This window comes from Sebastes umbrosus, chromosome 14, assembly GCF_015220745.1.
Source record: "Sebastes umbrosus isolate fSebUmb1 chromosome 14, fSebUmb1.pri, whole genome shotgun sequence".
Lineage (NCBI taxonomy): Eukaryota > Metazoa > Chordata > Actinopteri > Perciformes > Sebastidae > Sebastes > Sebastes umbrosus.
In genome coordinates this window covers 24757233-24772403 of record NC_051282.1, presented here as the reverse complement: position 1 = coordinate 24772403, position 15171 = coordinate 24757233, and the positions used below count along the sequence as shown (strand labels likewise).

The window sequence follows — 15171 nt, the reverse complement described above, 5'->3', positions numbered from 1 at the left end:
AAGTAGAAAAAAAAGTCAAAATTCTCTGAATCCAGCTTCTTAAATGTGAATATTTTCTGGTTTCTTTCCTCCTCTATGACAGTAAACTGAATATCTGAGCTCATTGGAGCAGGTGATCACTGAAGGATCACACACAGGATCAGAGCTGCAACGATTAATCGACTAGTTGTCAACTGTTAAATTAATCGCCAATTATTTTGATAATTAATTAATTGGTTTGAGTAGAAAAAACAGTCAAAATTCTCTGATTCCAGCTTCTTAAATGTGAATATTTCCTGGTTTCTTTACAGTAAACTAAATATCTTTGAGTTGTGGACAAAACAAGACATTTGGGAAACACTGATCAACATTTTTCACCATGGTATAGACCAAACAACTAATTGATTAATCAAGAAAATAATCAACAGATTAATCAACAAAGAAAATAATAGTTAGTTGCAGCCCTATACAGGATTGTACCGCACAGACATAAATAATAATTACAGACTGTGTGGTGTAAACGGAGACACACTGTTAGGGACAAATCAGACAAATCTGCTAATATCTCATATCCTAAAGAACAACAGTGATCTTATATTACATTTCAGTCACTGTGCAAAAGTAATTTAATATCTAAATATTACTGAAACTACACAGGCAGACACTTTTTATATATATATACTTTATTTTTTCCCCTTTTTTTCGAGGTTGTTTTCATATATGCAATTTACAGTTCGTTATTACAATAGTTTATAAACCAATTTCTAAGTAATTGAGCTTAGAAACAAACACAGGTAGAAACTTATGGGATATTAGTTTTGCACTGGGTGTGAAAGCAATTACCATAAAATGTAGAGCTGCAACGATTAATCAGTTAGTTGTCAACTATTAAATTAATTGCCAACTATTTCGATAATCGATTAATCGGTTTGAGTAATTTTTTAAGAAAATAAAAGTCAAAACTCTGATTCCAGCTTCTAAAATGTGAATATTTTCTGGTAGTAAACTGAATATCTTTGAGTTGTGGACAAAACAAGACATTTGAGGACGTCATCTCGGGCTTTGGGAAACACTGATCGACATTATTCACCATTTTATAGACCAAACAACTAATCGATTAATCGAGAAAATAATCAACAGATGAATCGACGATGAAAATACTTATTAGTTGCAGCCCTAAGCGGGATTGTACCGCACAGACAAACAACTAAATTACAGACTGTGTGGTGTAAATGGAGACACACTGTTAGGGACAATCTGCTAATATCTCATATCCTAAAGAACAACAGTGACCTGTGACTGTGCAAAAATCAGTCCAAGTAATTTAATATTTAAATATTACAGAAGAGGGAGAAACATTTTGGGATATTATAGTTTTGCACCAGGAGGTAAAAACAAATGTAAATCTACGAGTGAGCACCACAGGGCCGTTAAATTTCCCATATAGAGCTCTGCTGCCTGGTAGCTCTTCCTAGCAGAGTGAGTGAACGTCCCAGAGGGTTTCAACAGCGGACCGCATTTCCTTTGCAGCAGTTTCATCATTGCATCTCTGCTCTTTACTTATTTATCACAGCTAATGGGGATGTTCTCTGAAGAAGTCACATATGCGCTTATGCATTATACAAGGCCTAAATCTGTTTCTGTATTATTTACCTTGGCTTGGATTCAGTTAAAAAAAGTGCAATGTAATCTATGTCTGCGACTACAAGCTGTCTATATGGAAGTGCAGCAGAAGGATCATATCGTGACGTCGGGTGAGTAATGATTAGCTAAAGCTGAGGAGGGAGAAGCAGCAGTAGAAGCAGAGAGCAGTGGGCCTTGTGGCTGGTTGACTGAGCAGGATATACAGGAAATACCAGCTCCACCTTGAAATAACAAAGGCACGACGCTCTCTTGGAGATGACACACGGGTAAAGTGTAGAGAACTCACAAGTTCATCAAGGAGTTAACCTGCCTCTTAAACAGCTAGTTCACACTGACGGGTCACATAAGGCTGTAGTGTGGGAGTACACATTTATTAACTTGTTGAAGCCTTGTTTGACTTTCATGTGATCAGGTTAGTCGAGCCCAACTTCATATATGTCCTCCGGCCCTCCTCCTCCTCTCGGTGTCTTTATTTCTCCTGAAAACAGATGCCTGAACACTCTTTGTTTCCCAACAAAGGCCTGATGAGGTCAATGCAGGCGAGGTCTGGGAAAACAGAGAGGGGGAGGAGGAGAGAGGACTGATCAACACCACCAGCCTGCTACTGAACACCAGTGACGTCACACAGGACAGGAAATCTCACTTCTTGAGTGTTTGTGTGTGTAAAAAAAAAAAAAAAGAACAACATGAATGTGTGAAATCACTTTCTGTCCACTGGAGGATCCTGTTTCTAAAACTTCCCTGTGTGGAATCGGTCTCTCTTTGCTTCCCTCTAGTGGTTGTAAGTTTGTTTTCTGGTGTTTTCATCTGGTTGCTTCTGGGATATTAAACAGTACATTATTACCAAGATCCCCCGGGGCTCCAGGATCACTCCACATCAGTTGGTCCTACTTCATTTTCTTATGTTGACTTGACTTTATTGCAATTTTGTTTTTAAATCTGTTGTTTGTTCTTTTATGTGAAACTTTTTTATGCTGCCGTAAGAGATTTTGAATCTCAATGGGAAATATTCCTGGGTGGTAAAATAAATAAATAAATAAACAAATAAATAAATAAATAAATAAATAAATAAATAAATAAATAAATAAATAAATAATAATAATAATAATAATAATAATCTGATTAGAAATTTGCACCACTAAAGTACAATATCAACTATAATGGTTCCTTTTGACAAATTTAGTTTAGTATCATAGAAAAATTCACATTTACACAGTTGAGAAGCTAATACCAGTGAATTTGGGGAATTTTTAAATAAAAAAGACTTGCAATGTATAACTATGTTTTCATTAGTGTATTATCACCTGAAACTAAGTATTGTTGTGTTTTCGTTAGCTTGGACTGAGCCCTTCATATCTTCATAGGGAGCAGATCCTCTTCACGGAGTCTGCCATGTTGCACCGCCATGTTTCTACAGTAGCCCGGAAGTGCCAAACCGTGCCACCGCCAGCCGCCGTCTGACTTCTGTTGCTCCCAAAATAGTGTTATTATGATAAGGATGGCCTCTGAGCAAGGCGAATGGCGGTACCACGGTTTTGCAATTGGCGGCTCACATTACCACAGTTTCACAAGCGTGTCAGAGAACTACGGTGGCCTTCAGGTAACGTAAAAACCTGAAAGTCTCTCTCTAGAGACAGTGTTTGGTTTGTCCGTTCTGGGCTACTGTAGAAACATGACGGAGCAACATGGCGGACTCCGTGAAGAAGACCCGCTCCGTATGTAGATATAAACGGCTCATTCTAAGCTAACGAAAACACAACGGTTATTATTAGTTTCAGGTGATTATACACTAATGAAAACATATTCCATTTCTGCTAATTTATCCCCGAAATGTTACACACTGTTCCTTTAAGTCTGTTGTTTGTTCTTTAATGGGAAACTTGTTATGCTGCCGTCTTGCAAGACTCCCTTGAAAAAGAGATTTTGGATCTCAATGGGAAATATTCTTGGTTATTATTATTATCATTTAAAAAATAATAATAATAATAATAATAATTTGGTTGAGAAATTTTCCACACTAAAGTACACTATCAACTATAACAGTCCCTTTTGACTCTGTGTCAGAATATTATACTGTGCTCATTTGGCTTGCATTTTTTCTGTGTATCAAATAATTTCAGTTTATACAAAACCAGCAAATATTCACATTTGAGAAACTTATACCAGTGAATTTGGGGAATTTTTGCTTTAAAAATGACAATAAGTGCATTCTCTGTGGCAGCAATCAGCCTTCTCTTTCTGTACGACTGCACATCCAACCCACTCTTCAGGTTGCCAGAATAACACTATTATGTGGGTTGATCATTCAGAGCGGCCTTGGTTTGTGCAAAGGATGGTTTTGATGGAGAAAAAGCTGCAGTTATTCAGTATGTTCTCACTCCTGCAATCAACTGACAAAGAACAGTTCAAATGAGCGTTAAAATCAGGCGAGGTTTGACATGTCCTTCAGCTTTCACACTGACTAAACCTTCATTCTCAAATAGCAGATCTATTGACGCAAATGAATGCATTAGTTTGATTCACTATAGAGCAAATAAAATCAGATTGCATCGCAGACTTTATGAGTCTAAGAGCAGAAGGGTGAGCTGTTTCTCTGGCCTTGACCCTGAGAGAGTCGTGATCACTGCAGAAATCAATGAGGTTTGCGAGTTGCTGCTCATAACAGCCTCATGAATAACTTCATCCCAGATGCACAGTTATGTCAGGCTGCGCAGGCACGTACTGTATTTTCAAGTGGCTTCTGTTATAGGAGAACACTGTGTGGTGGTTACATGAAAATACAGCACATAAAAGAAACAGGCCACAATATATAACTAGAAAAACAAATGAATATTGTCACCATGACAGCATTGTTAAAGAGGAGAATGAACACAATTAGTGCTCAGGCCACCAGTGACCATGACAACAGGGATTTGGGGCAGTTATCTGGGCACTCTGTCCATTAGTCCATTCATCCATAATGAGACAGGAGGGAACACCTGGACGTGAGCTGCTAAAAATAGTACATTAGGTCTCAATATCAGAATGCTCTTTTTACAAGGGACAAAATGTTCAAAAGCATAATTTAAAGAAGATTTTCATTTAAATTAATTGAATTATCTATCGCCAAATGAGGTAACACAATGGTGATTGAGCCTAAAGGCCCATGGAAGTATAGCAATATTTATATATTTGCAGTATTATGAAATTAATGCACTGGTCCAGCCATGTGCTATTACAGAGTATAACTCCTTATATAATATGACATTGCAGTACCATCATTCATTTATGGGCATGTCTGAAATGCACAGAAATAAAATAGAACAGAAGCACATATGACAATTAGAAATAGTTTTATTATAGGGTAATATAAATACAGTTAACATGTACAAAAAACAAAAACAAAATACAGTTTTCTCCATTGTAGACACAAAAAAATGGAACTATGCACATTTCTTTTGAAAACTTGAAGCTCATGTATGAACAAAAATACTCCAGATGGCTAAACTATGAGCACAACGCCATTGTTTTCACTCAAATAGAAATGCTAAATCAACCAAAACTTGATTTGGATCAAATTGCACCCATTTGGAAAAACCCCTCCCTCCATATTTCCAGACTCATCTCTTCAAAGGAAAACTACAACAAGAGGAGATCTTGTGCTGCTTTGTGCTTCTATAAAAGGAGCGTGATGTCTGGATGAGATGGTGACGCAGACGCCTGTGCGCTCCTAGCTGGTGTATATAAGAGGCGCCTCTCGGCTCTGTTTCGGAGCACACACATGGAGAAGCAACTGGGTTGGTAAGCTTTTAGCCTGCTTTGAAAGAACATGGAGATGAACGCAACTGAGAAGATTTACCTTCCCGTTGATGGCATCCTCGAAATGTTCAGCTCTCTCACCGGGCAGCATCTTCACCAACCAGCTCTCACATCATCAGTACCACAGCTCCCAAAGGTCTCCAACATCTCCAAGACAAGCATCATCAAAACGGTTAAAGGACGTTTGAAGCAACAAGATAAAGACAGATCCCCCAGTTCTGGTAATAGGCAGGTCTCGACTGATCGACTCCCAAAAAGATCAGTGGACCTGCTGGAGCTGGGTCTCACCAAGCGCAGGAACTGTCACAGAGTAGTTGTGCTTGGTGCACCCAAAGTGGGTAAAACCAACATCCTGCAGAGGTTCCTGGGTAAAGACTTTGAGGAGCAATACGAGCCCACAACAGAGGACTTCCACAGAAAGCTGTTCCACATCGGAGGAGAGTCTTATCAGGTGGATCTGCTGGATGCAGCCAGTGAGAGAGACTTCCCAGCAAAAAGGAGGCTATCCATACTGACAGGTGAGCATCAATCAATGCAATAACGATGCGATATGATACAACCTTATTGTCAGTTTGCACTGAAATTCATTTTGCATCCATTAGGCAGCCCGGTTAAATGTAGGGACTCTGAATCGCCTCATTTAAAGGTCCCATATTATGCTTATTTTCAGGTTCATACTTGTATTTTGTGTTTTTACTAGAACATGTTTACATGCTGTAATGTTCAAAAAACACATTATTTTCCTCGTACTGTCTGCCTGAATATACCTGTATTTACACTCGGTCTGAAACGCTCCATTTTAGTGCATTTCAAAGGAATTGCTGTCAGCTGATGTTACTTACATATATTGTATATTTGTGACATCACAAATGTACAGAAATCCTAACGGCTTGTTTCAAACGCGCAATTTCTGAATACGGGCTGTGTGTATTTCTCCGTATATTGAGCGTTTTGATAGTTTAACAGTATTTATATAGCACTTAAACCTGCTTTATAATGTAAAAAACCTGAAAATCTCACTTTTGACAATATGTGACCTTTAAAACATGTACGGGATCAGAAGAGATGCTGTTGGCCAGTCTGAGCATACTCTTGTTGTGAGCTGCTTGAAAGGAGGCTGTCACAAGTTGGCCAATGACCTTCGCGCAGATTTTGATTTGGCTTTACAGTTTAGTTTTAAGTTTTACAGATATACTACTGAGCCAGGCTGTGCTGCAGTACAACAGGACACTCTGAATCACAGAACTGAAAAATAGAAAAAATAAGATGTTTAGAAATACTATGTTATAAGAGAGAAACTATGAAATGTATTGTCATTAATTAAATATTCTTTTCTCTCTCCCAAGGTGACACCTTCCTGCTTGTGTTCAGTTTGGATGACAGAGAGTCCTTTAATGAAGTCTGCCAGCTGCTCAACGAGATCAAAGCTGCCAAAGCAAAGCTGCTGAAATTAAAACGTCCCGCGAGAGTACCGGTGGTGATGTGCGGGAATAAAGCGGATCTGGAGGCGCAGAGAGTCGTGACTCGGTCGGAGGTGAAAGAAATCCTCGGTGAGGATGTGGCATTCTTCGAAACCTCTGCTAAAGACGGCACCGGGATGGAAGGTGCGTTCAGGGCCCTGGCCACTCTGGGTGGACTACCAGACGAGACGAGTCCGTCTCGGCATGAAATCATCTCCATCCTCAGCTACCAGTCGATGTGCATCGGGCAGCAGCGAGGCAGGAGAAGAGGCAGCCGGGGTCTCGGTGCACCCTGCGCCGCCATGGAGCCTCTGGCGCGCCGCCCGAGCTTCACCAGCGACCTGCGGCTGGTGCTGAGAACCAGCACCAAACACAGTAAACCCGAGAGGTGTCAGATTCAATGAATCGTGAGCCTTCTCCATAAAACCCAATTGCAGTAGTATGCTGCAATGTCATATTATGTAAGGAGTTATACTCTGTAATAGCACCTGGCTGGACCAGTGCATTGTTTTTTTGTACATGTTAACTGTATTTATATTACCCTATATAATAAAACTATTTCTAATTGTCACATGTGCTTCTTTTCTATTTTATTATAGTGCATTTCAGGCATGCACATAAATGAATGATGGTGTTCGTGGACATCATAAATCAATTCAAGTGATGATGCAAAACATGACCATGAGTGTGTGGGATAAAACCAAATGCAGTAGTATGCTGCATGTCATATTATGTAAGGAGTTATACTCTGTAATAGCACCTGGCTGGACCAGTGCATTAATTTTTTTTGTACATGTTAACTGTATTTATATTACCCTATAATAAAACTATTTTTTTTTAAACAATATTTTTATTGAATTTCACATTTATACATATATACATATATACACATACAGACAGACTAACAATATTAATAATTAAATTATACAATGAAATGTTTAGTCAGAATTTCAAAGAAAGAGAGACATGACATTTCATGTATTTCACTTATCTAATAAAACTATTTCTTAATAGTCATATGTGCTTCTGTTCTATTTTATTTCAGTGCATTTCAGACATGAACATAAATGAATGATGGTGTTCGTCGACGTCATAAATCAATTCAAGTGATGATGCAAAACATGACCATGAGTGTGTGAGAGGGAGGGAGGGAGGTGAGGAGAGGAGATGACTCACACCCACACCGCCCTGGAACGTCTTCTAGTATTTGTTAACAGACACGAGAGATTGTTCACATTTTAAATCATCCCACGACGCTGCGGATAACATCAAGGGGCCGAGGTGTTACAATGCCTGGTTAATAGCCTCCACACTCATGTGTCATCCTGGTGTTTCTACACAAAGAGTGAGAGTATGGTGTATAAATACTAAAGAGGGGGGAGGTGAGAGACAAATCAGCACCATGGAGAGAGCCCACTTCAAACTGAGCTCTACCGCTGAGTAGAGATGCAATTTATGTCCTTAAAAGCACAAGCACAAGCGTTTTCTTTCTTACACATCCAACCCACTCTTCAGGTTTCTTGGAAGAAACTATTACGTGGGCTGATTATTCAGAGCGGCCTTGGTTTGTGAAAAGATGGTTCGATGGAGATGGAGATGGAGCCTTAGTTATTAGAGCTGACAAAGTACTCGGTGCTGCTGTAGGATGTTAATGTTCAGTTCTCTTTCTAAACCCTCTCACTCAAATACCAGATTTATTGATGCAAATGAACGCATTTTGTGTTCTCAAAGCGAAGGTGATGTTTTACGTCCTGATAGTGATGTTCCCATCAAATGTCTTTATATAGTGGAAAATAAAACCAGACTGCAGTTGCTGAAGCTGAGCGAGGTGCTGCAGAGGACTCGTCACCAGCCCTCATGAATCATAGAGTGAGCTGTTTCTCCAGTTTTTGCCCCGAGAGCGTCGTGATCACTGCAGTGACTGTGTTCAAGTATTCAGCTCATAACAGCCTCATGAATAAACACTTCAACATGGTTCAAATGTGCACTTTTGAACTGACGACATCGGTAGGTGTTTATGAATCTCTCTGGCTGTAAGAGCACTTCAAAAGGCAATAGCTCTTACTAGAAAGCATACACAATCAGAGTTCATCACTTATGTTCTGTCCTGCGAGATTTTGATTTGTGGAGCAAGTTTAATTGAAATGTTGCTTATGAACGAGTCAGTGAATCTCTTTGATTAATAGACGTTGGCATGAATCTAAATCAATCTACATCTTACTGACTATCAAGGAGAAAAAAATGACACTAGATTTTATGGTCCATATTTTCTTTAAGGGGAGACACGACAGGCAAAAACATTGTTTTTCCATGTACTGGTCAATTTTGAGATTTTGGGCTATTTTGCTATCATAACATGTCTTCTTTCAGACTAGTGGAGAGAAAACATCCAAAATAAACATTTAGATTTTTATTTTACTACACTTTGTCTGTAGATTTCTCCTAAATTCACCAAAAGTTAGCATTAGATAATGCCACTTTTCCATATTTAAACATAGAATTTCAGAAAACTTGTAATACAAAAAAAATGCCTTTATGTAAGTTATCAACTGGGGAAGTTTCATGGTGATATCTATTATAAATTATTATAAAGTTTTTACCCTATTCACCTGAGGTGTCTTCCCTTGAAAAATGTATATATCTCTTTGTTTTTCCATATACTCAAGTTCTGAGACTGTTATTTGACTTTAGTTAGTTTAGTTTGTTGAGTTTATAAGCAGTGGTAGATTTCAAGAGGAATTTCCTTCAAAGATCTGCATCAAATACAACTGAACATTGTCTCTATTTTCTCCATAATTAGTGACGCATTATATATATTCATCTTCCCAGAAAGATTTCAAGGAAATAATTATGAAATTACAGACCAGTACCAGTACCATTTTTCTCCTATTAACCTATTTTAGTTTCGGCACAAGCAATAATTGCATGATAGCATCTCAAGGCTTTATGAAATATATTAACATCTAATGTTGTGAGTCTCATCCAAACCAGAGTGACAGAGTCAATATAATATAAAGGCCTGTTGGGCTGTTTTATTTCTCTATAAACAGGGTCAAATAAGGGACAGGTCCCATGACAAATAACAACAAAGTAACACTGAAGAGGAAAAACTCAATTAATACAATATGAAAAACGCCTAAAATAAGGAATTTAAATATTGATCATAAAACTTAAATAAGGCAGATTTGGCCGATAAATAAATATCTTTCCTGTAGGCTTAACCCACAAATCTTCTCTGGAGTTAACATTACTGTCATCGTGGGTTGGAGGTCCTCTCTGTTTGGTCTCTTTGTAGCTTCTGACTCATTTGTCTTTCCAGCTCCACCAGTAGAGCCGGCAGTATGCTGTCCAGTAAGGCCAGTCCGTCCCAGGAGCAGCGCAGACCTCTAATAGTAAAGAAAGAAGAGATTCAGACACTGCAGAGCTGCAACTAGTAGTTGATTAAGCGAGTAATTATAATTTTTTAAACAAAAATGACAAACATTCCCTGTTCCCAGCTTCTCAAATATGATATGATTTATATTTTTTATATTGTACTTAACTGAATATTTTGGGGTTTTACATGACATGAGTGAGTAATCTCTTTCATAGTAGTGAAAATGTAAAACTTTGAATTTAAGTACAGTAAAATGAGTCACCTGTCATCAAGAATGAGTCGTCCACTCTGCAGCAACTCTTTGACATCGCTGGACGAGCCAAAGACGTCATGGAGGCCCAGTTGAGGGCTGAACAGCTCCCAATGCTGTAAAATACAAGAAACATTATCAACATTATTACACGTCTCAAGATGTGCTGATTACTGAACATCATCTTCGCTGACGGGGAAGATTACAAAGAAACTGTGTTGATTAGAATATTATCCATTATTGCATTTCATGTAAGAGTCTCACCTTGTGATTAATGCCCTCTGTCATTCTCATTCCCATCACTAACACCTCCTCCAATCTGCCAGAGAAACATCTTTCATTAGAGAACTTTGCAGTGACGAGACGTTGATAATGACAAGGACAGGACACAGTGAGTCTGATAATACAGTTTCACAAGGACATGTCTGAAAGAACAAGCACATGTGCGGCAACCTCAAACTCTGTTTCTCACGTTGGGGATTTGCACATGGTAATGGCAGCTGCCCCGTGGTGTAATTATAACCAAATACACTCATTAAAAGACAACACTATTGCTTGTACAGTAAGTGCAACAGCTCACAGTTCAAGATGACTGAGTTGAATCCGCCTCCGTGTCCCATGTCCTCTCTGCTGGACCTCACGGATCCAGGCGTCAGGCGCCAGAGTCTGGATCCGGGCCTCCCGACTGACACCTCCCTCCCCCAGAGGGACAAACCGACCGTGTGCTCCTGTCACAGACAAAAATTTAAACTTTTCCACAAGTACAATATTCTTCGATCACTGCCTTCAATCTATATAGTATCTCACCTGGGCCGACCCCGATGTACTGTTTTCCCTTCCAGTAGCTCGTATTGTGATGACTCACCGCCTTCTACATAACACAAAGTGAAGTGTTATCGTGACTGTTCCTCTCGTATTCATGGGCGATATGGTGCAAAACAGAGCAGACATCTGCCTCGTTGGTGGAGACTTTTCATCAGAAACAAAACAGAAAAGCTGAATAATAGTCAGACATATCTCTCAAAATGATAATCGTTTGTGTTAAGAAGCAAAGTCACTTTTAACGCTTGCTCTATAACATGAAGAACACTGTTAATAATGTATATAAAATATTAGTCTTTCTAAAACTCATCATTATATTATAACTGATATTCTTTTATATTATGTTTTCTATTTGAAGTTATTTTTCTTTTCTTTTTTTAATCATGCTATTTATTGTTTCCTTAAGAAAAATTGCCAACAACAACCTAAACCATAACAAATAAAATAATTTGTACATATAATGACAGATAGTAACTGTAAATTGAAAAAAAACTATTCAAAAACAAGGGAGGCAAAAAAATGGTAGTAATAATAATAATAATAATAATAATAGTAAATTAAATAAAAATTATAAAAAAAATAAAATTCAAATAAAAAACATGAATTAATTAAATAAATAAATAATAATATATAATAATAAAAACAACAATAATAATATAATAATACAAAATTATAATAATATATAAATAAATAAATAAATAAATACAATTATATAAATTAATGGTCTCTGATAGGGAACATAGCTACCATATGTAAAATAATCGTAATATATAATGATGTATTATGTGGTTTTGTATGATGTTTTATTATGTTGTTTTTTTTCTTAAAAGATTAACCAGGGACATGGTCTGCTAATGAGCTAAGACTAGAAGTCCTATTTATACATTGCATTGGTTGCACACTAAATAAATAAAATAAATTCACACACCAGATTCCCAACACCTACTTACATCACTGTGGTCCCGCCCCCACATTAATTCACCCACACAGGATAGATACAGATTTTTCTTATTAAATGTTGTTGTACTGCATGTTTATATCTTATATAAAGCACTTTGCATTAAGTATTCCAAAGGTTTTCTACTACTGAACTTTCCTACAATCAGTGAGCTGTCTCTCTGCTGAGGACTTACACGTCTTGCAAAGTTGGACACCTCGTACTGCAGAAAGCCGTGCTGGTGTAGCGCCCCCCTGGCACGGTGGTACATCTCTGCTGTCATGTCTTCAGCGGGCACGGTCACCTCTCCTCCTTGCACCTGTCTGAACAGCTGGGTACCTCGCTCCAAGGTCAGCTGGTACAGAGACACGTGGTCATCGCACGCCCTCAGCAGCTCAGACAACTCGTTCTCCCAGGATTCGACGCTCTGTTTGGGCCGACCGAACATGACGTCCACAGACACCCTCCCGGGGCACAGCCTCCTGGCCTCTTCGACGGTTTGCAAAGCCTGATGGGAGCTGTGGTCTCTTCCCAGGATTTTCAAATCCTCATCCTGCAAAGACTGAAGGATTGAAAATGTGATATGTGCAACAACACAGTTCATAATCTAATCTGTGATCAGTCTTCTGTAGATTATATATTCACCTGGACTCCGATGGAGAAACGGTTCACCCCTGCACGGCAATAATCCTCTAACCTTGACTTTCCCACAGGAGTAGGGTTGACCTCGAGTGTGACCTCAGCCTTATCTGAGAGATACGCCTGCCTGGATACAGTTTCAAGGACTGCAGCAATGGTTGAGGGGTGAGCCAGGCTTGGAGTCCCACCGCCAAAAAACACTGAGGTGATGCTGCAGGGAGAAATCAACATTGAGGCTGGGTAAAGAAGGCATGTGTTGACAGCAGCTAAAATTGTTGTATTATAATGAGAATAAAGTCATATCTTTACAAGAAAAAAAAGTCGTAATATTACGAGAATAAAGTCATAACTTTACAAGAAAAAACTTTATTTCCTCCTCTACAAAAGAGGCAATTTCCCCCAGGTCCGTGTGGTTCTTTCTTCGGAATAAACACAGTTTCTTGCACCCTCTTTTCAAGGTCCTGATACTTATGATAATGTGGTGCTGATGTGCCGAAAGACTATTTCTCCTCTAAAATAACACGTAAAATTACTATTTTATAATATTATGACTTTATTCTCATATTACTACGACTTTTTTCTCTTAAATTTATGACTTAATTCTCATATTACGCTTTTTTTCTCGTAAACTTCTGACTTTATTCTCGTAATATTATGACTTTATTCTCGTAAACTTATGACTTTATTCTCATAATATTACGACTTCTTTTTCTTGTAAACCTATGACTTTATTCTCGTAATATTATGACTTTATTCTCATAATACTACTTCTTTTTTCTCTTAAACTTGACTTTAATCTCATAATATTACGACTTTTTCTCGTAAACTTGTAACTTTATTCTCATATTACGACTTTTTTTCTAATAAACTTATGACTTTATTCTAGAAATCTCAGATTTATTTATTTTTCCTCAATGTGGCCCTAATACTCTGTCGTAGTCAATGTACTAATATTTTCCAAAAAGAAATGTCTAACAATCACCTTACCAGGATACCTGACTGAGCTGCAGTAATGTCTCAGTCTCCCTCTGAAGGCACTCAGTCATGATGTGGTCGTTGTTCTCTCTGGAGATGTACTTGTTAAAGTTACAGTAGGAGCATCTTCTGAGACAGTAAGGCCACTGGAGGAGAAGACAGGAGGAAGGTCACTCTGACATACTTTGGACATGACATTGCATTAAAAAAAAACTAGACAGAAGACATTAAATTCAGTGCATGGGTATGCATGCATATTTCTCTGCAATGAATTGACCAAAGCCAGCTCACGTGCACGTAGAGAGACGCCTGCTCAGTGAGATGTAGAGACTCAAACACATCCTCAATGATTTCTCCTCCGGAAGTGTGAGAGAAGCAGCGCAGAGGAGAGAGGACACGTCTGATTCTGATCATCCTGGAGACAGTCTCTAATGTCTTTAATGCAGATTTAACTGTCTGTCTCAAGGTTATCCTTCACTTGAACACATGGTCCTGTATAACAGAGTTACACCAGTCTGGTTCCATCATAAAGATAGCAACAATGTATCGACGTTTCCATGACAACAACAACAACGTTGCTACAATGTAGCAGAAAGTCAATTTAGTCTGTTTACTTCCGGGTAGCTGTGACGTCGCTCCAAAACAGGAAATACATGAATGTCACTTCCTCTTTGTGTGTCACGCGGTTTGAACAGTTCTTTTAATACATCCATGTGTTTGACCACACAGAGGCGCTGTTTCACTGACGTAACAGTTACCCATTAACAGACGGTTACTACTGTATGGGCAGTTTACTGTACTGTGTATGTTATTATTATTAAGAATAAGAAGGAAATTAAAACTAAATATGTGTTTGATAAATTTCTTATGGACCGATGAGAATTTATTCTGAATTTGTTTTACTTTTTCTTTATTTAGATGTATATTTTTTTAATTGTTATTATTTATTTTATTTTTTTACTTTATAAATGTTCTCCTGACATGAACAGTTTTTGTCTGCATATACTGTTAATTATGGCAGGTTATTAGGGCCACATTGAAGGAAAAAAAATCTGAGATTTGGAGAGTAAAGTCAAAATATTATGAGAAAAAAGTCGTAATTTAATGAGAATAAAGTCATAACGTTACAAGAAAAAAAAATCGTAATATGACGAGAATAAAGACAAAACTTTACGAGAAAAAACGTACTTTCCTCATCCACAAAAGAGGCAATTTCCCCCAGATCTGTGTGGTTCTTTCTTTGGAATAAACGCAGTTTCTTGCACAATCTTTTCAAGGTCCTGGTACTTAT

General features: G+C 38.2%; 2 protein-coding genes across 3 annotated transcripts; one reads left to right on the top strand and one right to left on the bottom strand.

Annotated features, from left to right (window-relative positions):
• Positions 1-4987: 4987 nt before the first annotated feature.
• On the top strand, positions 4988-7717 carry rasd2 (RASD family member 2). Its single transcript, XM_037792826.1, has 2 exons — positions 4988-5939; positions 6768-7717. Exons 1-2 carry the CDS (start codon positions 5432-5434, stop codon positions 7283-7285), a joined length of 1026 nt encoding a protein of 341 aa, XP_037648754.1. The 5' UTR covers positions 4988-5431; the 3' UTR covers positions 7286-7717.
• A 2171-nt stretch (positions 7718-9888) lies between these two features.
• On the bottom strand, positions 9889-14468 carry rsad1 (radical S-adenosyl methionine domain containing 1). 2 transcript variants are annotated; one of them, XM_037793645.1, is made up of 9 exons: positions 14172-14468; positions 13893-14026; positions 12912-13116; positions 12463-12828; positions 11315-11378; positions 11088-11235; positions 10772-10826; positions 10520-10623; positions 9889-10267 (listed from the first exon to the last, which is right to left on the bottom strand). In XM_037793645.1, exons 1-9 carry the CDS (start codon positions 14292-14294, stop codon positions 10135-10137), a joined length of 1332 nt encoding a protein of 443 aa, XP_037649573.1. In that variant the 5' UTR covers positions 14295-14468; the 3' UTR covers positions 9889-10134. The 2 variants fall into 2 exon arrangements, with proteins under 2 accessions (XP_037649573.1, XP_037649574.1); XM_037793646.1 differs by having other exon boundaries at positions 12463-12819.
• Positions 14469-15171: the final 703 nt, after the last annotated feature.